The sequence below is a fragment of the Simochromis diagramma genome, unplaced genomic scaffold (genome assembly GCF_900408965.1).
Source record: "Simochromis diagramma unplaced genomic scaffold, fSimDia1.1 OVJJ01000602.1, whole genome shotgun sequence".
Lineage (NCBI taxonomy): Eukaryota > Metazoa > Chordata > Actinopteri > Cichliformes > Cichlidae > Simochromis > Simochromis diagramma.
Genome location: NW_024387040.1, coordinates 10573445 through 10601422, shown reverse-complemented (window position 1 = coordinate 10601422; position 27978 = coordinate 10573445). Strand labels below are relative to the sequence as shown.

The 27978-nt window shown below is 40.4% G+C and overlaps 1 protein-coding gene across 1 annotated transcript; it reads left to right on the top strand.

The window, feature by feature from the left end:
• Positions 1 to 63: 63 nt before the first annotated feature.
• On the top strand, positions 64 to 27048 carry LOC120741088 (F-box/LRR-repeat protein 7-like). The gene is made up of 4 exons (XM_040043739.1): positions 64 to 487; positions 5413 to 5502; positions 23075 to 23692; positions 24628 to 27048. The coding sequence occupies exons 1-4, from the start codon at positions 451 to 453 to the stop codon at positions 25362 to 25364; spliced, it is 1482 nt and encodes a 493-aa protein (XP_039899673.1). The 5' UTR covers positions 64 to 450; the 3' UTR covers positions 25365 to 27048.
• Positions 27049 to 27978: the final 930 nt, after the last annotated feature.

The following is a 27978-nucleotide window of genomic DNA, read 5'->3' as shown; positions in this document are numbered from 1 at the left end:
CTCCCTCCCCGGCCTGCGGTCTCTTTAAATCCAAATCCAGTTGGAGGGGAGCTGCGCGTCCTCAGAAAGTTGTGTGGCCGCTGTGATTGCCCGCACTCAGTCTGATAAACAGCTGCTTACCATTTAGGGCGCTTCACAAAGTTTTCTCCAAACTCCTCCAATCGGGATTTTTTTTGGTCCTTTTTTTTTTTTTCGCCGTTCTGAGCCTGTGGATGTTCAGATATAGAAAGTCTGCACCGCTGGAAGCAAGTCTGGGATTCTAGGTTTGCGTAATGCTCAGACGTCCTCTGCTCAACATCTGGATTAACTATTTGGAGCCAGAGCTAACGGCCCTACACGAAACTCTTGACTGTATAGCCTGCTATCTTGATGGAAAGAGTCCATTTTAGCCTACTCTGGAATTTAACTTGATGACCCGAGTTGGTGCTCGTAGATTATGTATTCTTTAAAATGGGTGCGAACAATGGAAAACAGTATGGAAGCGAGGGTAAGTGCTTCAAAAATTACTTTTAAACACATTTATGTGAATGCCACTTTAAAACTCGCTCTTTTTTTAATGCAAGTATATATGAAAAACTCCCTTTTTAGTGGGTAAAAGAGGGGCTGTGATATCATCGTCTGTGGCTTTTTTCTTTTGTGTCCTGGCCATCTAAAAATAGAAAATAATGCAGAGTTTCTTGGGTCTGTAGCCTCCTCGAGCTTGTCCCTAGACGTCAGTTAGCTAGCTTAAAACTAGCACCATCTCCTCGGAGTTGTGCACTATATTTAATCTCCTTTGTGCTTTTTCTGTTTTTATGCACACTTTAATTTACTCCACATGTCTTCGAGATGTTTGGGGTGTGTGCAGTTAAAGCTGGTGGCTACTTTTGCCTTGTATTTTATATTGGTTTTAGAGATGTCACATTTATTCATAAAAGATAAGAGTGACATCTGGCGGCGGTCGTTTTTAATCCCTTTGAAAAGCGGCCTGCTGTGTTAGAAAAGTCAAGTTTGAACAAAATTCGTGTTTTTCTTTTCTTATTCTCAAGGAAATTAACTCATCTCTGCCTTATTGTGTGTTTGCCTTCAGTTAAAAGCATATAAGTGAAAGAAAGCCAGTTTAATAGGATCTCAACATTGCATAACGACTCTGACTTGGCAGGTTATTGTAGCCTTATCGTTTGTTTTTGAAGATAAAATCTATTCAGGTTTAGTGGAGGTGGTTCTCATAGATGTGGGCACTTAAGTCCAGCTTATCTTGATAAGAGCCAGTATCAGAGATTGCAGTCCACGACCCACAGCCTGGTGTTGTTTGATTTGGAGGCCATTTCATACATGCTAGTCAATTTCATGTTATTTTTGTTAAAGTCAAAAGTGCACAAGACACAAACAGCTAAATACTGTGAATAATCTTTTCTTAAATGGATTCTCATTGAGACTGTACATCTCAAGTTCACTGATTTATTTTTGCTTCACTTCAGTTTTTATTTCAATTACAGTTAACTTTCCTGCAGATGCTGTAAAATGCTGTGTTTGGGCGGAGCCTCAGAAACTGGGGTTCACAGAGGACAAGCAGACATAATGCTAGTTTTTTTTTTCTTGCACAAGTGTTTAGACTTGGCAAAATAAAATAGCCACATATTAATATCAATGACTGACGAGACAAGAAAAATGTTGCATTGCATAGATTAAAAAGCACTTAGAGTACATCACACTTAACGGACAGACAAGTACAGAAAGCTGTTTCAGCTTACAGGAATGCAGCTCGAACCGTCTAAAAGATAACATTAGACCTTGTTTTTCATGACGTTACCACAATCAGAATCAGAATCTGTTCACTCTCATAGAAAAATGCAGAAAAATCTCCAACATGTGGCATTAATGATCCAGGAATTTATCCCGCCTTTTGTCTGTTATCATCAAAAATAAAAACTTTGTGTTACGACCTATCTCTGCCGTGCAGGTCTCATGTGAGGTCTGATCTTCAGCATTACTTGTTCAGAAAAAAATTGTGGTCGGACTTTACCAAACACATTATTTCTACCTCAGAGCAGAAATGTTTGTATAAATAACATTCCAAGGAGCTCTCTTCCTAAGTCAATAGCTGCAGAGAAAAGGTTGGAATTCATGATGTTAAAAATAACACGTGGAGCAACTCCACCTAGGAATTTAGTCTGTTAAGGTACATGAACAGATTCTATCACAAGCTCAAGGCCTGTACTCAAGAGCTGAAGTTGAGTTGTCCTTGAGCTGTGCAGGAGTCAGAGAATACCCAGACTGAAGAACACCATACTGTGCAGTTAGTATCTAGCACAAAATAAACCAAACAGTTAAAAAATTGTGCTTTTTGTTGATTAAGATTTAAAGTCTTCAACATAAGAAGTGATCTTAAAGTCTTTGACAGGCTCAAAATGAACAACCCTTACCTACGGTGCATACTTCCTTCTTAGTCCCATACTCTACTGATTTATCTATTTATATAATTTTCAAACTCAAGAACATCACTTCAGAAAATGTATCAGCCTTCACAGAACATACCAATGCTAGTAATACAAACACTGATGTGTAAAATCAGTAGAATTCCCCTTTAACAGTAGATTTATGGTTCTGCATTAAATCTACACCGTAGGGGAGTTATAACCGCAAACCCTTCTATAACCCTACGCTGTAACTTATGCCATAACCTGACATGCAACTCCCTAGAAATGTAAATAGATGTTGCCTCAAGGCCCGTTCAGTAGTGCTGTTTCCTCCTATGCATTGCCAGCTTCTGCGATCAACTGGAAGAGACAATCTCCACCGCCAGCTCAATGTTTTAGGGATGAGAGGATGCAGATGCAGAGGAACACCATGCATCCTGGCTGTGATGTCACCCACTTGCGTAGGATATGTCTGTATAGATCCAATGCAGAATTAAAAATTAAGATTATACCTGATACCAGAATAATAACTGATGTATTATTTGTTGTACAGCTAAAAAATAACCCTTGCATCCTCAGTTTATAAATGGCTGCTTTTCCATCATGATATTAAAAAAACTTGTTGCACATTGTTCTGTAGGTTTTGCCAAAGTTATTGCAGAAAGTGTAAATTTCTGGCAGAAAAAAAGACACTGGGCTCCAGATTCTTTTCACCTGTTTTCAGTGCTATTTGTTGATTTATGTATCTGATATCCCAATATTTTCTTTTACAAAACATTAACGTATTTCCTAACATTTTTTAATGTAGTTTTTTTAGATACATGTTTACCATCTGCCTGATTTGGCTAAGATCAGATGGTTTATGCATTTGGGGAGTTACAAACGTGTGTTGTCAACTGAAGTTGCAGAGTGCCCTCTGGTGGACAAACTGGGCAATGTTAGCACACATAGAATGTTTGAAGGGTGTTTCTCCTGGCTCATCTTTACTTTTTAAATCTTCATTTATAAATGCTAGGCCCAATATATTAGCAAATACTTAATATTGACTGATAATATCAGCTGTTAGATCAATCAGTTTCCAGAGGAATTCTCCATAACAGTCTGTCAAACATGTATCTGAAGTCTTTAAATGTATTGGAGGGGTTGCACAAAATCTGAGAGGCTTCCTCAAGTGATGCTGGGGTTGGGCTGAAAGCAGCGGGCAGACAAGCAGTGGATGTGGCAACCAGGGAATGTGGAGTATCAATAAAATTGGGTGATTTGTAGCAATGACAGAGCAAAGTGTGGTGTGTACATCTCTGAGTATAACAGTATAACATATGATGGTGATATCTACACAGCCAGAATCTGGAATGCCAATTAGCAACCAGCTGTCAGCTACAAAGTGGTGGGAGATTAGCAAATTACTAATAGTAGTAATAGAGTTCTGTTTTGGGTAATGTAAGCACAGAATTAAAAAAAACAACAACAATATTTCTGGTTTTGCTGTGTTTTTTCCTTCTGTCGACCTTGGATCCAACAATGTCAGGAGAGTAACGTAAAATTAAGGTAGTATTGCATTGTTATCGCTTGATAGTATCTAAGACCATTGTCTTAACCCAAACTTTAGAATCCTGCAGTCCATTAGTCCACATCTGTTTTCAAGTGTGATTCCACAATTAATTACACACTGGTTGTAACTATGCAGCAACTATCAACCAGCACATTATATAAGCATAAGACAGGAAACAGGAGCTTTTCTGAAACTTGTTTTTCAATGAAAGACAGAAAACAGTTATTGCCTTGCAGAGACTGACCCACATGCCAACCAAACAGCCCCTGCAGCCACGAGTTCCTCGCTCGCTAAAGAATTGTGTAACCGACTAAATATCAAAATATATTTGCTTGCGTTAACTCAGCCTTTTATGCTCTGATGCTCTGCTGGGAAAAGTGGTCTGACATTAACATCTGCAAGCTCTTCATGAATATCTGACTCATTTCTGTTGCCTGGGGGGAGCTTTAACAGATGTGTCAGCTCAGTGATGTCACCGCAAAGTGTCATTCATGTTCATACCATATCTGCTCCATTGGTTTTGTATTATTTTATAAGTAGCTGTACGATCTTTCGTTGTTTCATTGGGCTCATTATGCAGGCAGGTTGCTTTTTTTTTTTTTCTTCCGTCCCAAGTTTTTGAGAGTTTCTTCATATTTCGGGAACTGTCTTGTCTGTTTAGGTTACTGTGCTTGATGTGGATGTGGGCGTGACTGTTTGGGAACACCTCCTTAGCCTGTCGTGCTGGGCGAAAGGCGCATAGTTACTCTCAGGAAAGCCACAAAGCTGCATTTATGATCTGACAGAGGAATGAAACGCCATAAACAACTTCTCCACAGGCAGCCTGTAGTCACCATGGCAGTGAAGCCTATCGTACTTTGGGAACAGAGGCAGTCATGCAAAAGGATATACTTTTTTTCACTTTAGCACTCATAGACGAGTCGACTGTGTAGAAATTCAAAGTCGAAATCCTAGAATGAAAACGTAGAAATCACTTTGGTGTGGTGTTTGTGAGACAGTGCTGACTCGCTGCAGATGATACCATTCATTAATCTCTTTCTGTGTTTTGTCACTCGTCCTGTGTGGAAGTAAGGGCTGAAGGGGGGATTTTAGAAGACTTTATTCTTTTTCCAAATGTCAAAAACGGATACTAACTCAGACGAACCAGCAGATACTTTGTGCATGTGCCAAGGCTAACCATTCCTCCAAAACCGAGGAACATAAAAGTCATAAAAGCAGAGAGTGATGAGATTTATATTTCCCTACACTTTGAGCCTCCTTACTGTATAATATACGTCATCAAAGTGTGAGTCCACCTTATCTTTAGCAAACATTCTTCAGGTATTAAACTGAAAATCAAAGTTTCGGGGGATTGCGGGCTATAAAATTGCCTCAAATGACTACAAATTTAATTAAAAAGGCAGTTTATTATCTTAACCTTGATATTTTATGTCCAAGCACTTTTGTTTTTCTTCCCTGCAGGTAAAGGGAGCTCAAGCATCTCCTCTGACATAAGTTCGAGCACAGATCACACACCAACTAAAGCTCCGAAGAATGTGGCTACCACTGAAGGTAAGGCATCTGGTGCTCATTAACCAAACTCCCCTCCCTACTTCTTCTTTCCCTCCTTTTCTTCTTCTTCTTTTCCCCCTTCCAGCGCTCTTTTTCCTCCTCATCCACTTTCTGTGCTGCCTATTTTTGGAGAGAAACCTGTGTGTTCCTAGGATAACCTTAAATTGAAAACAAACTCACAGCTGCCATCAGAACCCAGAAACCAAAGGCATTTCTTGAGCTTTGTTTTAGAAGAAGGGGGAAAAAACACTTCTGGCTTCTCATTGTGGAAGAATGCTTATCTAAACTGTGGTCGTATCAGGCTCAAAGCGTTGCCAGGGCGGGTGGGAGGTGCGTGCACTTGGGAGAGGTGGGCGAGAGGGATTTTGTTGGAGACAGTGAAGGTATGGGGAGTAAGAATGGAGAAGAGAGAGCTTCACCTTCTGCTCAGATCCTGCCCTTACTCCTCTCCGACTCTCTGACTCCCTCTCACCTCCTCAGCCTCCTGCTTGCCCAGGCAAGCGTCCAACTCTGCAAGAGTCACCATAGGAACTCTTTCAGGAGTGGATGTGTTACTAATGTAAACTGTGTGCTTACCCTAATGGTTTGGAAATACTTTTCAGCTGGCAGATACATCTTGAAGCCTGCTGTCAGCAGCTGTCTCAAACATTGATCCATCTGGTACAGTCGGAACAATTTGTCAGTCAAAAGAACAAAATATAACACCAAAAACATATTTTAGAAAATGTTTTCATGCATCAGTATTATAGTGCATTCCAAAAACACAGGTCCAGTAACCTTTAAGCCTATTTGCTCTACAGATTTTGGAAATTTAAAAAATTTTGGCGCACATGCTCTCAACTATCAAAACTTCAGTTATTTATTAATTATTGACTATTTATGATTAAATGTGTTCCTGACCACATAATGAGAAAGACTCGGAAATTTTGATGGAATTTAGAGGTGCCAGGAGGAAGACAGGCAAGGCGCTCTTTTCCATTGGACGATCTATATCATACACTTTTTCCACATTTTTTTTAAAGTGATGGATGACTGTATGCCAATTTTAAATGTATTTTCCTCTACTCTAAGACATCAGGTAAAAATACAGTAGTGCAAAACACAAGGGACGAGAACACCGACGGTTTAAATGGGCTTCTTTTTTTTAATCGACGGGCCAGGGACCAGAATTATCTGATTTCCAGCCTTCTTGACCCAGACTACTGACTGGCCAGTCAGCCACCCATGTGTCTGATTACAATTTGCTGGAAATGTCAGTACTGCTGTGCTGGTGCACAGACAAATAGTTGTGCACTCACAGCCACATGCTGTTAGCTCTTTGCTGTACCAGTACTACCGTGAAAACGCTTATCACAAGAAAAGCTAAAGCTACGCAAAGCTCAGAACAAGCCACAAGTCAGCAGCCTCAGTATGAGCAAAGCAGTTATGAAGATACTTATGGAGAAAGAAAAGGGTCGATATCCTCTAAATTTCTTGCAGCTGCTTCTGTTAAGTAGCATCTCTAGTTATTATGGCTAATGTGTTGCAGTGACCCATCATTTTTAGTTTGTGGTCTCCACCCACATGTTTAGGGACTACAGTGCTGTGATAGTGCTCTCTTTCCACAGTTCATCAGTACTCTTTATCCAGGTCGGGTATCTTCACAGCGTCTTTGTCACTATCATCGCGATGATTTGTAGACATCAGACTTCCACTGGTCAGAATGCGTTCAAAGATGATGAGTCACACAGTGAGAATAAGATGTAAAACCCCAGTGAAGTAATCACAAAGTCACTTGACAATTCTGATCAAAAGCTGATCAAAAGCTTTATCAAAATCCCCCACAAATACATTGTGGTCTCCCTACTGTTGTGTAGGAGACTTGACCAGTGAGTCATCGGCTGTTTTGCACGCTCATACACTTTTACAGTACACTCGCCCTTTTTCTCTCATGCATTGTCATCGCCAATCTTAAATTTGCTCTGGCATGCTAAATGTAGTATTCTTGTGGCTTTGCACTGCCCACAAGAAAACAAATACTAACTACAGCGTGTTTTTATAACTGTCACTCAGCTGGAGATTTTAAGGTGTTTCTCAGAGAAAAAAAAAGGATCACAGGGGAAACCACACATCAGACAAACTCCTCAGGAGACATCAGATTTTGTGCAAAGTTTGTGCCAAGTAGTTTCACATCTTGCTTTAAAAATACACTGAGATGTACTTGTGAGAGTGCATTGTAGGAAGATAGATCACTCTTACTCATTCGGCTTCGCTGGAAATGCTGACGCATAAAGGTCCGTCCACCGAGCAGCTTCTGGAAGTTAATCCAGAGTACTTTGTGGAAATCGATAATTGTCCTGGATGTGTCTTCTCTGAGCACAACCTGTGCAGATCGAAATATATATATATATATATAGAGAGAGAGTATAGGCCATAGCCAGTGGCTTCCAGACCATAATTCTCCCCCCTGTGTTATGACTGAAATTGTTATTTTTTTCTCCATGCTAAGTGGGAGTAATTACATGGTCTGGAACCGCTATGGCCACAGTCAAATCCCCCCTCCTTAGAAAGACACACGCATGAATGTGCATGCACATATACACATACGCGCACACACACACGGACCCACATCCATATGCTCATACACAGTGGCAGATTACACAGCCCTTCCCCACCTAGTCCTGTGGTCCACTAAACTAATCAGGAAGCAGTCTGGGCTGTTTCCCCACCACACACTGGGAGTATTCATATTAGGGCCTCCAGTGTCCCCATGCTGCAGTATGGTCACTGTTGCATTGATGTAGTTCCATTAGTTAGTTATTGTTTTGCTCTTTGTAAAACACCATAGTAACACAATGAAAGAGGAAAACATTGGTTATACAGGAACATTTATAGAGGTGTATAAATTTATAAAAGAGTGCAGCCAAAAGACACCGAATGCTATGAGCTGGAATATTATTGTGATACCTTATGAGAGCAGATTAAAAGACTATTAGAGGTCAGAGCATCTCTAATATTAACTTTGCAACATATTTCATAAATTTTATGTTTTGCCAGTAAGTGCCCAAATAAATTAAACCTATTTGAATTTAAATATAGAGTTTTCCACTTTTATTTGCCCTTTAACTAAACAGACTGCACCAGTCATGTGTTAATTCTTAAATATAGAGTAACAGAATAGATCTGTGGTGTAGTTGTTCCTGCCTCGCAGCAGTCCTGGTTGAAGCTCCTGGTCATCTGGTAGCATGCTCTCTCTGTGGCTGTTTGGATTTCCTCTGGGTGCTCTGGCTTCCTCCCACAGTCCAAAAGCAGGCTTGTTAGGCTAATTAGCAACTCTAAATTGGCTCTAGGTGTGAACGTGAGAGCGTGTGGCTGTCTGTCTCCCTGTGATGGGCTGGTGACCTCTCGTGCTGTTGTTACAAAGATTCCATTCACTGTAGAAAAATGCATATTTCTGTTGAGACAGACATGATTGTTCTACCAGACGGGCTACAGAAGGATGTTTTTTTATTACCCGTTGCAAGAACTAATTCAGTTGAAAGAACAGTTTTGTGTCAGGCTGTGAAGAGGTGAAATTTACTGCCAAACGGGTGACACAGAAAGAAACCAGCAGAATTGGATTTAAAAGGCTATTAAAAAACTACATTTTTGAGATGGTGTCTGACCAAATGGAGGAAATGATAAAAACGCCTGGGGATATTGGCTGTGCACTTAAATGATAGATTGCTCATGCTGACATGATATTATGATTTTATGTTTTTTACTTTGTTTTATTTGTGTGCGGGGTGGAGTTTTGTAAAGATGTTTTATGTCTCTGTGTAAGTTGTTTATAGTGAACTGTCACAGTGTAAGTTTTTTTCCCCCTGTGGAAAAGAACAGCTGCTGCATTGATGTGGCTAATAGGGATCCTAATAAATGAAACTAAACTAAACCCTATGACAGCTGTGATAGGCCACAGCCCTCTGGCTCCACCCATCTGCAGATGGATGAAAGGAGTATATATATGTCATTAAGTTGTGACTGAAAAATATTAGTCAGAAAATATAAAAATGTTCTAATCCAATCTAATGCTTGCTAACATTAGCTAACACAAGCTAGTTGTCATACAAGATAAAGTAAAGCCTTTAGCTATGGTAAATTTATATTTATATTACTACTATTTACTTATATGCTACTATACTATCCTACTACTATTTATTTATATTAATATTTATGTTATATACTATTTATTTATATTATTACTGATACTTTAACAAAACTGAAACTAAAGTAATCTAAACCCTGTGACAGCTGTGATAGGCCACAGACCTCTGGCTCCACCCATATGCAGATGGATGAAAGGAGTATATATATGTCATTAAGTTGTGACTAAAAAATATTAGTCAGAAAATATAAAAATGTTCTAATCTAATCTAATGTTTGCTAACATTAGCTAACATAAGCTAGTTGTCATACAAGATAAAGTAAAGCCTTTAGCTATGGTAAATTTATATTTATATTACTACTATTTACTTATATGCTACTATGCTATGCTACTACTATTTATTTATATTAATACACCTGTTAACCCCTGATCTAATTATTAATCTAATTATCTAATCTAATTATTAATTTTAAAAATCTGTCTGCATGACCTTTTGGCCTTAAATTGTAGGAAATTAATGTATAAAATTAAAGAAAAAGTTCTCTTGAACTTGCTCCTCAGATTATCCTGTAACCCCCCCCCAACATTCATTTCTATATTGGATAATGAAAAACAGGAGTTTTCCAGTTATCTAATTGTTTATTTGTTACTTAATTACTTTGGTGTAGTCTCAATGGTCATGTGGGAAGCCTTTATCAGGAAAAATTGAATTTGTATCAGTTTTTGTCCTTCACATTTTCCAAGGGTTTCCATGGGGACCAGATTGGAGTCATTGTTGGGTTGATTATGGCTGCCCAGAACTTCCCTGCTTTGCACTATCTAGAGTACAAAGCAGATCCATGAATCTGGTTTTAACAATGATCTGTCCAAAAAAGAAAAGGAGTGAGGTTTTTAGAACAATACTTGTTGTTAGCTTACCATTAAAACAACCAAAGTTAACCTTACTAGAAACTTTGTATATGCACATGGAAAAGATGTATCTATTAATTCACAACCAATGCTATGCAAGTTTGCATTCCTTTTTTAGATTTTTGAGGTGAATATTTTTCTCTTTAAACATTATTTTTCAAACGATACTGTCTGTTTTTACAGCCACTGTATGTCAGATCCAAACCAGAGACCCTGGAAATGAACGGCTGGAGACTGCACCAAGTCCCATAAGGGCTGTTTCATATTTCTCTAAACAAAAACTATTGCCATCGCAAGAATTTCAAATAGGTTGTAATCATCTCAAAAACTAATGAAAACCATATTACTGAATTATCGCCCAGCCATAATATCAGTATGCAAACGGAAAGTAGACTGGTGCCTGCCGTCTTTCAATGATCAGTCAAGTATTCCAACAAAACCAACATTAGGAAGTCACACTCATTCTTTTCTTGAAAACAAACTGAGCCGGGCAGTCATCTGGCAAGATTTTGCAATACGTCTCTGTTTTCAGTTATTATTTAGACAACTTTGTGGTGGCCTGACCCAGTTGAATCGCTTATTAGTTGCAGACTGAAAGGCACAGGCTTGGGACAGTAAATCCTTCCTGTGAGATGAAATTGAGTATCTCCCAGCAGGGGTTACACAGTGACCCAGTCTGGGCCTCAAGGGTTTGCTTTGGTACAGCTGGACGCCGGGCACCTTAGGAATGTGGCTCAGACATAGTAAGCGCTAAACAGACAGCACCCTGAGGTGTTCAGCCTACATGCTGTGACTCTTGAAGACCATTTTGATGTTGCTGTATCAGCTGGAGCCTTTGCCAAAGGTTTACCCAATGAAGTAGCACAGTTTCATTATGTAAAAACAGCCAATGTTTGGGGTCAGTTCCTTCACTCGTACATAATGGCACCAGGAAGGTGGCTCAGACACAGGAGAATGGTGGGAACAATGAACATGCTGACTTCCTCTCTGTCTGCCAAGGACCAAAGAAACAGAGATAACAGTGCCAAGGAAAAACCTAATCTGTCCTTCTATAGCACTTCCAACACTGTAGTACAAGGCTGTACTGTAAACACGTTGTAATTTATATGCTCTTAACTAGAGGGTTATCAAAAGCAATTTTTTTAGATGATATTTCGCTATAAATATCTACTTTCTGCATGACGTAAATAAAGTTTCTATATGAGTTAATGCAAATGTAAGACTAACACTGACTGGTTGGGGCTCTGTGTAGTCTTATATAGCAATGGAGCAAGGTGATGGGCTAAAAATAAGACTAAAACTAGAACTGAAAAGCATAAAAACTAAACTAAAACAAGAAAATCCTGTCTGGAAACAACCTGAAAATACAATGAATTGGAAAAAAACAAGTCAAAATGAAATAAAACATAAAAAAACTGCTATTTAAGATGCACTACTAGATTTTTCTCACAAAGACACACTTAAACCGAAAGCTTTAGTGTACATGGGAGGTTTGTATATGGACACCGATCCTGTGGCAAGTATGCCAGATAGATGCATTGTGTCAGCACAATGACTCACTTCACATCTTTCTATCTTTAGGCTATCTGTGTAATGCACTAGTCATATGCTCCAATGTAGCATATAAAGCATTACAAACTAATAATCCCCCTTTTTGTGGGTCGAATGCTGTGTCGGGGTCACATTTGCAGTCTAAACAGCTTCACTCCTGTCTCCAACAAGTTAATATTTTTGCTCTCCCAGGGGCAAAAGATCCCTCACACTTCATCTATAAACTAACTCTGCATACTGTTGGCCCATTTCCTTGTGTTTGCTCAGCCAGATATATAGTGTTTCCCTGTTGATTGTTGCCAGATCCTGCAGAGAGATGTCCGTAAGTGTCGCTGACTTAGGGGCATTTTTACAACAAAAATGAGATTTAAGGTGTTAGCCTCCTTTTATTACCCTCTCAAACATCACATCTGTTTTTTAACGCAAGATATTTAACTACTGTCTATTAAAGGAAATACTAATGCACAGAAATTCACCACCTCAACAAGTATCTGCACCTTTTTTACTGTCCTAAATTAGGACACAAAACAGCTGCCTGCAGTTATCCAAGGGCATTTTTAACAAGCCTATAGCGATTGCAATAAGAAATATCATTGGTTTGCATTTAATCCTTGTTGGAAATAGTTTAGTAAAGATAGAACACAGTGAAGAACAGAATGCCAATGCTATTCTGCCCAGATTTTCTCCATCAGCTGTCTTCACTCCTCCCCCTTCCTTTCTATCACTCCACAAGCCAGGAAATCTGAGCGAAAAAGCACAGAACAAGGCTCCAAAAGAAAAACAAGTGAAAGCAGTTTACTGAAGAAGAAGAAGAAGAAGAAGAAGGAGAAGAAGAAGAAGAAGAAGAAGAAGGAGAAGAGGAGGAGGGGGGGGGAGTCAGTTCATAACTCTTCTCTGATTACGACTTGGTCTTCTCTTTCTCTGCTGAGAGGGAGGAAGTGCTGGCCCTTCTGTTTTGAATGTGCTTGCCATTTTCTTCAACAGGGGTCACGTTTATCAGGTCTACTACAGGAGCACATTTGACAGGAGTTGGGAAAGATGCCACCTGGAAGAAACACATGCTCGCTTCCTGTAAGATTTTGGCTCGCGGGCGATGTTTTCACTATGATCCACCTGGGTATTTGGGCTTTTATGTGGCAATATGACCGCGGTTGTGGAACAGCTGAACTGACACATTGGACTTCCCCTCCCCTCATTTCACTCTGTGGTTTGTTTCGTTACGTAAGCAGGGAAGCGTCAGTTGTGGCTGAAGCTCCAGCGTTACAAAAATGAGAGGAACATTGCTGTGGAGACTGTTCCACCCTCGGGGAGTCTTTCTTTTATTAATTGTGTTTTATGTAACTATGTAACATCGCAAATGCAAAAACAACTAATCATCTTCTTTATCTGAAGCATTTGGGTCTAGAAATACACTTGTCACCATCATAGGAGGAAAAATATTAGCTCAGAACTTTGGCCTGAATGATGATCTATACAGCCTTAGGCCTAAAACAGAGCAACTGATGAAAACGTTTTTATGAGAGATTGCTGAAAATATTGTACAAAATTATTGGAAGTTTGATACTACAAGGCCAGAAAATAGCTTTGCAAAGTCATTTTTCATTGTTTGCACAAAAATTAGATTTACCAGAAACATGCTAGCTAGTCACAGTTAAACTCTTAGGAAAGTGTTTACTGAGGTCACAGGTAAATCTAAAGTAGCAGAATATGAATTGACCTCTGTAAAAACTTTCCAGTAGTTGTACATCGTTTGGGGTCATGAATAATTAGGCCTATCTTCTAAATCAGCGGTCCCCAACCCGACCGGTACCGGCCGTTTGGTACCGGGCTGCGAGAGTTGAGACTCGGGTGTGAAATGTATGGTTTTCAGGGTTTTTATCGGTTTTTAGCGTTATTTTGTTATCGTTTTTTTTTTCATTAACTCAGTTTTCCTGGATCTGGAAAAGTGCTATACAAATACAGGCCATTTACCATTTACCATATCTGGGCCATCAGGTGTGTATTACAAAGAAACACCATTCCTTCTGATTCAGGGAGTAATTGAAAGTAAAAGCAAGGAAAACAAAGACTGTTAAAGCAGTAGTACTGGAGAGAGCCCTGCTGTTGACAGGTGTGTTAACTCAAGCTAATCATCTTCATGCTGTAGCTGCAGATTTAGCATATGGACAAAAGAGAGATGTTAATCCTGTCATCCAGTACTGTTCCCAGAAGTATTTTGTGGTAAAATAAATTGTGTTTTTATTATTTTTTTCTCCTTAAATGCACTTGTCAGCTTTTTCCATGAGTTGGGTATCCAGGACTTTGATGTGAAACAACCTCTTTCAGAAGTTCAACCAAGCCCTTTTCTGTCAGGGGTTTATAACCAAAGAGTCCAGGCACTTCCCTTGTTCTATTGCTTTAACCACATGACATCATTACATTTGCTCCTCATCACAACCAAATCAAACGTTTGGCCAAGCATTCACTTTTCCATTTGTGTCAGATGTGCTCTGTGTAGCTACGTTACCCTCCTCGGTCGTTTGACATGACTTACAGTCACGTTGCACTCTAACCCCACTCACACACTCTGCCAAAATGGAGAAACTGTCCATAAAAGAGAAATCATGCACACGACTCCCCAAACTTGGTCACCCCAACCTTGACATCCCAATTTAACGACCTTTAAAAAGAAAAATTACATCATCTTGAATTTCAATTATTTGCCAAAAGCCAGATCAGTTTTGAATTGGGCCAAATCACTCGTGGACTGCAAACTTTCATCTGCATTCTGGAAAATTTGCGCACACACAAGAGCTAATTTTTGAAGAAGTGAGTTCGCGTTCGAATCTGGCTGTAGAATATCTGAGCGTCTGCTGTCCTCCTCTACTGAGGATTTATAAAGTGACGAGAGCAGGGTATGGAAACGTTTGAGGGGCTTTAATAGGTGGAAAAACTCCCTTGAGGAAATTAGTCGCATTGTGGGGAAAAACGTGTTATAGTTCTTGGCATATGTACTTGCCAAATCTGTTGCAGCAAAATCTTCAAAAAAAAAAATAAAAAGAGAAAAATGCAAAGAAAGAATCTCAAGACTGAGTGAGTGTGAGAAAAGCTGCCGTCCAGAAGCAGAGGTGGGTTGGGGGTTGTGCCGAGTGAAGAAGTCTATTTCCTGTCCGAGTGTGCGCATTGTGAAGGAACCAGCAGCCCTATTGTCTTTCAGATTGCGCAGTGACGTAAGACCTTCCTGTAGTGAAGGCTTTGCTGATAGCCCAGCCGCCACACTGTACAGTAATATCAACTTCCATGTATTCAATAAAATCTGAGACAGACCCAGATGTTTTTCATCCGAGCAGTCCTCTCTCTCAGTTGGATGTTTCCTTTTTTAAAGAAAAGAACTAGAGCACATGCCCCTTTAGTGCTGATAAATCAATAGCATTTTTTTTCAGTCAACTCTCTGCTGCCTGGTTGTTTTTTATTAGCTGATACTTCTTCTTGGCGTGTTACTCCTCTTGAATTAATTTTGGTTTGATTTCCTGACTTATGGGTAGAAAATGAGCTTCTTTTTATTCCCTCACACTTCTGGCAGGGAGGAGCCCAGTGAAAGCTTACAGAGCAGGAGCATGTCACACGGCTAATGTCACTGAGGTAATGCATTGCTCTGTTCTGCCAGATGCAGCAGTAATAATCCTGAGAGCCCCAGACAGGGTCTTAGCAGAGCTTCACGGCACTGCAAGATCCTGAGTAGAATCCCTATAGCTTTAGTTTATGACCAGACTGCGTCAAAGTCTGGATTGACCCTGCCCGTGCACTTGTCTTTGTCTCTGGTAAAGTCTGCAGGCTCTTTTGCCAATTTATCTTCCCTCTTTCCTTCCCCACTGCTCCTGCTTTCTTTTTGGAAGCCTTCAGCTGATTTCCTCAAATCTGTTTTTGTGTGCTACTTTAAAGAAAAATATTAATCAGGATTTTGTTATTAAGTCGACCTCACTCCAAATAGCCAGCTGCGCCTCTTCATCATCCAGGCACGGTGTCTTTTCAGTGATCATTCCGATTGATTTACATTAAACTTCTGGTATCAAAGCACAGTCCAGATGTGCTTTAGAAGTGAAGCTGAGCTGACGTTAATGAGATCCTGCTGCGGCACTGCCATGGATCAGCACAGATTTGGGTATTTGTGGCAAATGATTTCAGCCAAGTATGCCATGCTGTGGCTATATGTGCATTCAAAATGCATGAGTTTCTCTTTCATTTCATTACTGTGCAGTTGTTCTTTGCCCAGGGTAAAGACCAGATGTTCCACTGTTCTCTGATTTCTTAAACTAAATTGAATCTTCCACCATCTGCACTTGCAGTGACTTCAAGAGAACTTTAACAGCTGCATAGTATTTGTTCTGCTAATGATAGGCTTGCAATGATACAGAGATATAAAACACGACACCACTGGTTAACTCGTAAAGCTGCAACTGGAAGTTACAGGAAAGTTTATTCTTGCAAGTTGCAAGTAAACCTTCTGAAGAGATCCACGTTTTCTAGAGACCTTCTGCTGTTTCAGATGGACCTTATTAGAGGAAAGTTTTTCTTGTTGTCATAGCGAAGAATATTTTGACATGTGAGCTCAGTAGCTGTTATAATTTTCTCCATAACACTTTTAGGACTTCTCATCCATGTTGGCTTATGCATAAAGCTCATTCTTGACCTCTTTGAAAGGAAGATTACAAAACAGTTCCATCTTATGGTCCACTAATGAGTGTGTTGAAAGCTCCAGGCTGGCTTCACCTAGCAAGGGAAATATAAGCTGTGATTGTTTTGTCAGAATACTGTTGTTAATGTTCTTACTGAGGGATTTCTGAAAAAAATTAAAATGTACAGCTCTGCTATCACTTTCGAGATAAATGAAGACAGAAAACTAAACAGCAGTGACGTTTTCTAGGGTTACTGAAGTTGGGCTAGCTGGTATATAATGGTGTGCTACCTGATGGCTAGCTACACAGCTATGGTTAGCACAATATGAACACATTAGCACAGTAAAGCTGAAGCCATTCGGTAAAAGTTATTCGAGGGTGTTTCTGATGGTTAGGGACAAATGCAATCGCATGACAGGATGCTGTAAATGGACCAAACTTCAGTCAGGAGAACAACTGCAATAAGGGTTGATATGTCATCACTTAAAGACCGGATAGGAAAGTGGCAGAGTGTCCTCTGGTGGACAGACTATGCACTATCAACACTCATGGTTGAAGGGTGTCTCTTTTTTACTTTTAAAGTTTTCTTTTTTCTTTACTTTCATTTCTTTTTAAGTTTTCATTTATCTGCCATTCTTAAATTGATCTCAATATATCAGCAAACAGTTAATATATCGACCCCATCATTCTCTAACTTTCAATGTTTTCATTCCACAAGTTTTTGTATAGCAAATTCCGCCTGATGGGCTTTCAAACTATGTGCTTGACTGACCATTCAAGTGCTTTCATGTTGTTTCTTTTATTTGTGTTTGTATTCGCAAACCCCTAACATTTGAAAGTATGGAGAATATGTGTTGCAAATGCATTGCATGAACTGCATGAATCACATAGAAGACAAGAAGTACAAGGGGATCTTGTGATACTTTGTAATTCAGATACCAGATGGATGTGAAAAATGTTTAGAGGAAAATGAAGGAAAATATCAGAAATGAGATCATTCGAGTCTTCAGTGATACCCGGATAAACAAGATCCTCACTCAGCTGAAAAACATAGACAACTGTAACACCTGGATTTCCTTAAAGTAATCCAGATGCTAGCTATCCAGAATCATGCACAGTTAAGCAACTGCGAAGCTGACTTCACTTAACTTTTCCCACCAGCTGTTTGAAACTGTGTCTCAGATTAAAGGGGTTGGGTGTAGCCTGGACTTGGAGTGCTCTTCTGATCAGTGACACATGTAATTACGCAATTTGGAAGTTGCTCCTTAGCCAGTGGCAGATGAGTTGCATGCTGAATCTATCGCATTAGCTAGGATTTGGATAATAAAGCGGTGCCTCATTCATCCATCAAAACTAATGATTCACAAAATGTGTCTATGTAATGCCTGCACACAGCTTCATGGAAAATCTGATTTTCTCCTGGATGCTGTGATGTTTTCATCGCAAGACTTGCACATATACATTTTTTTTCACATCACAAGATTTACTGCAGTATCAGGATATTTTTCATTCCCATTATTAAGTGAAACTTCACTTTTTTGGAAGATAGTTAAACATATTTTCACATTTATAGAGTTTTGTGCTGCATGGTGTGGGTTTGCAGCCAAATTATGCAAAAAAATAACAGTCACTAGGTATTGTGGGAATGTTGTACAGCACTACTATTGTTGAGACATATTTGGACAGCTGTGTGAAATTCAAAATAGATGAGGTGTTTGTAACGACGTCAGACCATTAAATCCTTTGCATTAAGCTAAAAAATGAATTGTTATTGGAGAAATCTATTGGCCGAGAAAAGGTACAAGTCCTCAAGAGAATAGTCCTGCATATTTTAATCATAGATGGACCACCCACAAGAATGTGATGCATTATAACCAAAATGAGGTGGACTCTATCCCACAAGAATTAAAAAAAAAAAAAAAAAAAAGCCCAACATGCGAAAAGTTTTGATGCATTCTCTTCATCTGGCCAGCATTTGGATTTGAATGAGAATTTTAAAGCACACAAGAGGCAGTTTAAAAAGCAGAATTCGAGGACATGTTCCCCAGAGGATGAATCTGTGGATGTCATCAGAAGTGAGATGGGAAGCAGACTGAGCAGAAGCTCTGGTATCTACATCTGAAATACGACTGTAAGGACGGTGTCACTGCCCGCCTCTCCCAGCGCACAAATCCACATGGCAGACAGGATGCTGTCTATTTGTCATGTACTGCACATGCGGACACACTGTGCAGAAGCAGATGATTGACTTACCCTTTCATTTTAACCAACATAGTTCAGTTCACACGACTGGGAGTGTAAATATAGATTGTAGATTGCAGACAGTGTTAACATGGAAATCACCTTTTTGTCAATAGTCTGTTGAAGTACAACAATCCTACAGGTCACGACCTCACCACTTACCTGCAGACTTTGCAAGTTTATTTTTGACCAAAATATTGTCTCAGATCCTGCAGATAGCTGTGAGCCCGTCTGTGACGTATTGGGTGTTGTATGACTGTTGGTATTATTTTGACCTTTTGATAATTCTGCTCAGTAATCTCCATAATGTGAATTACTAATAAATGAGGTCCTGATATTGATCTTACAGACATACTGGGCTTTCTTAAATAAACTCAGTTACTCGGAGTTTGTCTTGGACCAGTAGTTTCGAATTTTGAAATACGAGACTCCACCTCAGTAGTAGACGGACCCTTTAGAAAATAGTTAATGAATGTTTGGGTGTTAGAAGTATGAGTCTATAACCACACACTGCTAATTCACGAGCTCCTACAAAAGGCTCCTAGAAAAGTTCTTGTAGAAGAAAAGGGGACATTTGTGCTCTTCTTCTTGGGCCCAATGTTTGTAAAGAGAATTCATTCAAATGGAGCTTTTGTAAGACAACCAGTCACCACATATCTTAGGAAATTAGCTCCACGGTGTTGTCTAAATACTGGCAACCTCTTCAGGGTGTAACCTCTCACCCACTAAGTGCTGAGATAGGATCCAGGATGGATGGATGGATGAATGTTGAGACAGCTGGAATTTGCTTCCTGAAGAAATAGTGCCGAATTCTATGCACTTGCGTCCTCTGCTTTGTCATTAATTACAAATTTTTGGGCATTCAGGAGGTTCACAAGTTTGAATGTTTATAGCCTAGAAACTTTACAAACCATTAATCAGCTGCATCAAAGCAGATAAACTAAAGGTAAAATGTCTGAACTTCTGAAAAAATGTTTAAAAAAAACATTTCGTTGGAATAAAAATGGCATATTAGCAAGATAAGAAATTCTCTCTTTATCCCACTGCTGGGAAATTTCTACATCGAAAAAAAGCCTACATTCAATTTTTTACCGTTCTTTACCGACTCGCTTAAGACTAAAGTGCTTCATTTTCATGAGGTAAGCTCATCAAAGAGTCTCCCAAAAATCTCGGATGTTGATGGAAGCATAAATCAGAGCTGGGCTTGACACCTGAACAAATCGTAAACAACTGGCTACTCAGTAGCTTTTGCTTACTCTACCCTAAACAGGAAAAAGCATGGATAAAGGCAGGAACATTTGAACAGCCCAGAAAGCTTCAAGTGGATTTCTGCTGTTAAAAGGCAAAAAATCTCATCTTGTTATAGTAACAACCTTTGTCCAAAACTGAGACATCGTCTTTTAAACAAATAATTGGGAAGCAATCTTTGTGACGCGATTCATTCTAGCTTGCCTTTTTCACCACATACTGTTACTTTTTAGGTCAATCAGATTAGTACTAATGGTTGGACAGCTGTGGGTGACATCATACTAGTGACTTCTTGGAATGTTTTTAGTGATGACTATCAGTCCACCTAAAATCCTCAAGATTGTAAAGAATAGATTGGAGGTTTGCAGACTTCATCAGAGGAGAGCGCTCAGTGTCCCAGTGCGACAGATCGACCCCGGGAATCAGATTCAGCGCCCTGGCTGACAAAGGATTCTGTCGTCTCACGCTACAGTGATGGGATCCAGCCTCGTCTTCTCACAGCTGCATCTTCAGACACGGCAGCAATCAGTGCACATCTGTCAGGGCCTCAGTGTTTACACAGGGCTAACCATATATTGTCAGACCAGGCACCAAACTCCCCATCTGCTTTGCTTTGAAGCCGCAGAGTTAATCTGATGAAGAGGAACTGTGTGTGCTGCCCAAACGCCTGGCAGATAAATGTGACACACTTTTTTCCAAAAACATCCCAAAACCTGATAATAGGATCCATGGAAACGCCTCTTCACTGATGATAAAAGCTTGTGTAGTACTGTAACTGTGGATTCCAAGTTTCTCGACCAGTTTTTCCAACTTTTTATCTGTTTATTCTTATTCTGTTTATTCTGATAATAGCTAGCAAATGTAGTATGCAGTACATCACTTCCCTCTAATCAAGCAAGGTTTCATATACAGTACTAATGATATTCCTTTTCTTTACATATGAAGGCATAATGGCTGCCATTAGTGCTACTGGAACTGTGTCAAGTGTTATTTGGCTTTGGGAGACTCTACAAAAGCATGAAGATGTCATTACTGTTAGTTAGAGAGTTTGGGGAACAAAACAGAAGGCCATGTGTTAGGAAAAAAAATGAAGAAACATCTGGATTGTACCAAATATCACTGTGAAAAACTGAAAACGCTACGCCCAGATGAACAGAATCAACCTTTATATATTATATCTTGAATGCACTCTTCAAACCAGGACTAGTAGATTCGGAGACCTTAAAACCTCAATCGATGTCATAATCTGGTTACAGTAGAATTATTAGGTCTCAACAAGAGATTGTGAGGCAGCGTTGGGATCGTTACTCAAGAAAAGTGAAGTACACATTACTCGTTATTGTAATGCAGTACATCACGTAATTACTCACCAGAGAAAGTAATTTGTTACACTGTTACTTTCTCATTAGTGCATAATATGATACTTCAAACGCACCCTTACATATTTACTAGTTAACAACATAAACCTTTAGTCTGCCGAACCACACACTGATACAAATCCTTTTCCTAATAAAGACACACATATTATTGTTCTCGTACTTTTCACATATGACCACAAAGCCGACAACAAGACAAAGATAAAAAACGGCTAAGAGAGAGACCCCACTATCACTCCTCAGTGCATCCGATGCATCAGATAAAAATAATGTCCATATCACCACGCCTCTGAAGCTGTATCGCTGTATGACTCTACAATTTTCCTCCTCTCGCCCACTAAAATCAGATAATTGTAGCGCAAGTGCACACACAAGAAGAAAACACGCAGATAACAGACGGGTTTTAGCACAAGTAACGACATAATTGTAACTGCAATGTAACATGACTGTGTTACTGAAAAATATCACGACGCGTTACACAAACGAGAAAACAGAAGATATCAGGTGTCTCCCACAAATTTCAGATAAGAAGACTGGAAATCGTTGGAAACACGTCATTATCACAGACAGAAATACCTGGAAACACTGAACACAAATCATGCTTTTTTTCTATTTTCTCAAATTTTATTTTGCATTTTATATTTATTTACTTTTTTACATTTTTTTTAACATCTTTTTGATACCTAAGCGCCTTCTCTAACATTCACACAAACACTCGGGGTTCAGCATTTGGCCCAAAAATACTTGGACATGCAGACTGGAGTAGCCAGGGATCAAACCACTGACCTCTTGATTGGTAAATGACCCGCTCTACCTCCTGAGAACATAACAGCCACACCAACAAAGCAGGAACAACCAGTTAATGAGTCATTCATTAGTAATGTTCTAACTCAATAACTCCTTACGCGTCTAGAAGATAATGACTTCCAGAAATTGTGAGTCATTAGGTTGCGATTATTTCATAATTATCTGTAAATCAACAGGACTCCCCACTTTCTGCATGAGTCATTCCTGATTAATTGCAAAAGTTGAACGTCACAAAACAGTAACTTCTCATTTCTTTAACATTAGCTACTCTTTTTGTGTTACTTACTTACAGTTACTTTGTAGTTACACATTACATACCAGTGCCTTCAGTTTGTGTCTCCTAAGTGTAATTAATTACTTTTATTAACTTTACTTGAACAATTATCTACTGTAATGTCCTGGATTGAGATTATAAAGGGAGTAGACTGATTAACTCAACTTCAGCTCTTGTTGTTGACTCTTTCAATTAACTATACAATTATTTGTGTTCCTTATTGTAAGGCGGTATCGCAAAGGGGAAATCCCTTTTTGGTTGGTTCACCTAACAGCTCAAATATTAGCTTAAACAGCCAAAAGATTCATTTAAAAGTAAAACTAAAAAAAAAACCAAAACAGAAGAATTATTCTGTCTCATTTTGTTTTGTTTTATTGTTTTTATTCAGGTTTAGATTCCAGCACAAGAACACTGAGCACCCCGAGCCCGGGATTGATTCTGCCTTCCAAGTCCTCCTCCCTCTCCTCACCTGCTCTCTCCAGCAACGGCCACGAGACCAACTCCTCGTCCTCGTCTTCTGCCCCGGCTGAGACGGTCGCTGTGATCCACCCTCAGCCCGGCCCTCACACTCGCTCCAGACAGTCGAAAACCCACCACTACGCCCCCATCGATCTCCTCCCTGACCACACCCTCCTGCAGATCTTCTCCCACCTTTCGACCAACCAGCTGTGCCGCTGCGCACGCGTTTGCCGCCGCTGGTACAACCTGGCTTGGGACCCCAGGCTGTGGAGCACTATCCAGCTAACAGGAGAGCTGCTTCATGCCGACCGTGCCATCAGGGTCCTCACCCACCGGCTGTGCCAAGACACCCCGAACATTTGTCTGACCCTGGAGACGGTGGTGGTCAATGGCTGCAAGAGGCTCACTGACCGGGGGCTGCACGTGGTGGCCCAGTGCTGCCCCGAGCTACGCCGCCTGGAGGTTGCCGGCTGTTATAACATCTCTAATGAGGCCGTGTTTGAAGTGGTCTCCCGCTGTCCCAACCTGGAACACCTAAACCTCTCAGGTAAAAAGAAACAGACAAGTCATAATGAGTAAAAAGCAAATAAACCCATCTGACTTTAATTAGAATCTTTGGGCAAGCTCTAAGTCTTAAGGAGTGGCCACTATTTGACATCATGCACATGTGTGGATTTGCCTCAAAGAACTTCTCCTTTCAGTCCTTTTTCAGTGATTTCTTGTAAAGCTGGTAGAATCATTAGAGGAGCAGGAGAAGCTCTGCCAACCTTAAGTCCCCATGTGGGAGAAGAAAGGCTTTCTTTAGCTGAAAGCAGAGCTTACCTCAACATGGGTAAGAGGAGCGGTCTGCTGCTTTCATTAAGGAAGTGACACAAATAACATTGACTGGGGCAGAGCGAGGTCTGCACTATTAGCAGCAGGAAGGAAGCTCTTTGTAGTAAAAGGAAAAATAAGCCCTTTTCAAAGTGTTAAAGACACCAGGCTTTGATTGAATTGGCCTTTTTGGTCTCTAAAAACCGACCGCACTTGTGTTTTCTTTGTCTGCGCTCACATTTTCATTCTTCTGCTTGATTGGCTGTAATCTAACACAGCAGGTTTTTACTCTGGCGCCATCAAGTGGCGACTCAGTTAACATCAGCTTTTAAGAGTCAGTGTTGGGCTACTGTACCGCCTCCCTCTGTCATTGTAGGCTGTACAAAAATAGCCTTGAAAGTGCAGCAGATGGTAATAGGAGGCCTGATAAGAGAATTTAATTGGTTTATAATCTCTTTCTTGCTGTCCCACAATAAGAGATAAGAACTTTTAAAATCATTTTTACATAGACAGAGAGAAAATGCTTCTTTTCTTACTCTTGGATTGCATTATAACATAAAATCCATGTGCATACATACATGTGAGCTCTGCATTAACACCTGTTCTTTCAACATCAACAGCGAGACTCTCTTTAATGGAAAAAATCACCTCTGCTTCCTTTCCCTCCAGGCTGCTCCAAGGTGACATGCATCAGCCTAACCCAAGAGGCCTCACTCCAGCTGTCTCCATTGCACGGCCAGCAGATCTCCATCCACTACCTGGACATGACCGATTGCTTTTCCCTCGAGGACGAGGGCTTGCGAACTATCGCCTCCCACTGCCCTCGCCTGACTCATCTGTATTTGCGGCGATGCACCAGACTAACAGATGAAGCCTTGCGCCATTTGGCTCTCCACTGCCCTTCAGTGAGGGAGCTGAGCCTCAGTGACTGCCGCTTGGTGGGGGATTTCGGCCTCCGGGAAGTCGCCCGCCTAGAGGGTTGCCTGCGCTACTTAAGCGTGGCCCACTGTACCCGCATTACAGATGTAGGCATGCGCTATGTGGCTCGCTACTGCCCGAGACTGCGCTACTTGAATGCGAGGGGCTGCGAGGGGCTCACGGATCACGGCCTGAGTCACTTGGCCAGGAGCTGCCCCAGACTCAAGTCTCTGGATGTCGGTAAATGCCCGCTGGTGTCGGACAGCGGGCTGGAGCAGCTAGCCATGTACTGCCAAGGCCTGAGGCGAGTCAGTCTCAGAGCCTGCGAAAGTGTAACAGGCAGAGGACTCAAAGCTCTGGCGGCCAACTGCTGCGAGCTGCAGCTGCTCAACGTGCAGGACTGCGAGGTGTCACCGGAGGCTCTGCGGTTCGTCAGACGCCACTGTCGGCGCTGCGTCATCGAGCACACAAACCCCGCTTTCTACTGAGACGGGGAGTTCTTGGACTGGTCTTCTGACAAGTGGATGTTCTAATATTCCTGCTATGGTGTTGGCAGAGTTCAGCGGCTGATGTGTCAGAGCTAGTTGAAAACCGGCGTGCAATACTGGCCAGAATTTGTCTTTTTAAATTCGCTTGATGGCTGTTAATGCTATCCTTTGAAAATACTTCCACAGAATGTATTTAACATATTTATCTATAAAAAAAGGCAGAAAAGTACAGTATTACTCCCCCCCCAACATCACAGTTTGCAATGTAATAACATGCTACAACACTGAGCACTGGGTACAGCTGTGTTACCGTTTAAAAGTATTGTAATATCTATTTTATTTTAAGTCATTGTCACCTTTAGGCCCTGAAACATAATCATTGTAATAATTTCTACAGCTATTCTTGAACAACAAGTATCTCTTGATCCTAAACCACTGAGAATGTAGCAGCAGCTAAGCAGATCTGGTGATTTAGACTATAGTCAGTTTCACTTTCTTTGTGTTGTGTGCATACGCACTTTATGCATTTGCGCTGACAATCACTTCAACTGAGCTCAAACTCTTATATTTAGCATTTTGCCACATGCATTTGTGTTAGTTAAATGTCACGAGTAAAGCAAACCGTGTTTCCAAAAAGGCCGGGATACAATAAAATGTAAATAAAATGCAAATCATAGAAAGTATGTTTAATTGTGCAAGGATGACATTCAGTTTAATCACAGAGCCATGCTTTAATATGTGCAGGATGTGGTTTGGGCCTCTCTTGAATATCATTACTGATGCCTTCACAGAAAGCTTAAGTCGGACATCCCACATGGATTCCAGCTCCTTTTAAACTTTGCTGGATGGTTCCTCAGTTCTTTAGCCCAGAGAAAGTATCCAGAAATCTGGCATGTTGGCTGTTATGTAATCTCAATAATGAAATCCTCCAGTTCTTTGCATTTTTTATGTTCCTTACTGCTGTTGTTAAACAGTTCAAGTAGATCTCTATCTAGTCTTTTTTACGAGTGGTTAAAAACTCTCTTTACTTCTCAAAGACTCTCCAAGATGCTCTTTTGCTAATGAACCTAATTAGCTGTGTGCATGCGGTCAAAAATAAATAAATAAGAGGAGTGGAGAGTTTCTGGATGCTGAGGCAGACAGGTAAGGTAACATCCAGAGCACACAGAACATGTGGAAACATGAGGGACGGTAACCATCTATGCAGGAGGAGCAAGATCTAAGATCTAAGCAAGAGGAGTCCAGAAACCATGAACTGCAAGGAGCATTAACATTTAAACACAGACAGGAGGAACCATGTTGTCTTTGTACCAGTCTAACTGCAATGTGGAGTTTAAATGCGTAGCAAATCAATGCACAATGTTTTTGTTTACATTTTGCAAAAGTAGTACTGACTTTTTTTTTGGAAAGCACGTTTGCTCCTGAGAGGGGCTTTTACTGAAAAATAGGAATGGGATCAGTGTTGAAAATAAACAAGAACACATTGCTGCTATAACTGTGCCAATAAATTTCATGTAAAAATCCACTCCCTCCCGGCCTGCGCATGTTTATGAGTCATTAAGGTGACTGAGAATATCTGAGAATGCCATATATGGGCGTGTAACGTGCTATTCCCCTTTAAGACTTAAAAGAAACAGCATGCGTGCTGTTTTAATTCAACTGAATAAACCAAACCTGGCTATAACCTGTGCACATTTGTTAGGTATACCCAGTCAACGTCTTGTTCACACTAATATCTAAAATCTAATCTGTTGTTGCCGACTGTGGCCATCACTTTATGATCACAGTGCAACCACAGTGCAACTGAGAAAAGCTGGTTTTCTTTTTCTCTGAAGCTGCTGTTGTTTGTGTGTGAGGACATTGCAGCGCAGTGAGAGTGAAAAGCAGCAGATGGAGGAGAATTTGCACATCCTGTCCGTCTGTCCACTTGTGGGGGCCTTGTGTTCTAAACACTTGAGGGGGAAAGATCTCACAAAAATTCCTGTAATGGAATGTGAACATGTTCTCTGGCTCTTGCAGGAGAGCTTATTTGCCTTAAATCAGTTACAACAATGAGTTGTATAAAACTAGATCCACACGGGTTAATTGGCTTTATCTTTGGGTTCAATGCAGTGTAGTTTCTAATGAGTCAGTTACACCATGTTGTTGAGTGTGGCTGGTTGTTACTGTTTGAGTTTATGAGAATCCAAAGCAGTGATATTTCAGGGATCAAAAGCCTTTTGCAAGCAATTTTTACGTGTAATTCAGGTATGTACCTGATTTACAGCAAATAAGCTGCCAGACAAGAGCCAGAGAACATACTTCCACTCAAGTTAAAACCTTCATTCCCCCCCTACCAGAAATCGATCCTTTTTGCTGTAGTTCCTGCTTTCTAAAAACTTTTCCAGCATTTTGAAGGCTCCGTACAGCTGTTATTACAGATGCACAGCCAGCTCTTTCTGTGGTTTCTGGCGGTCCAGCAGAGAAGCATCATTTGTTGAGTGATGACCTTTAGCAAGTGGAAGTCTAGGGCTTGGGTGAACTTGCTGCCAAATCTTTTTTTTTTCATGCCTCAGTGAGACATTACCTAAACAAAGCCCAGAAATTCAAGATGAACTTGCTACATATGAAAAAT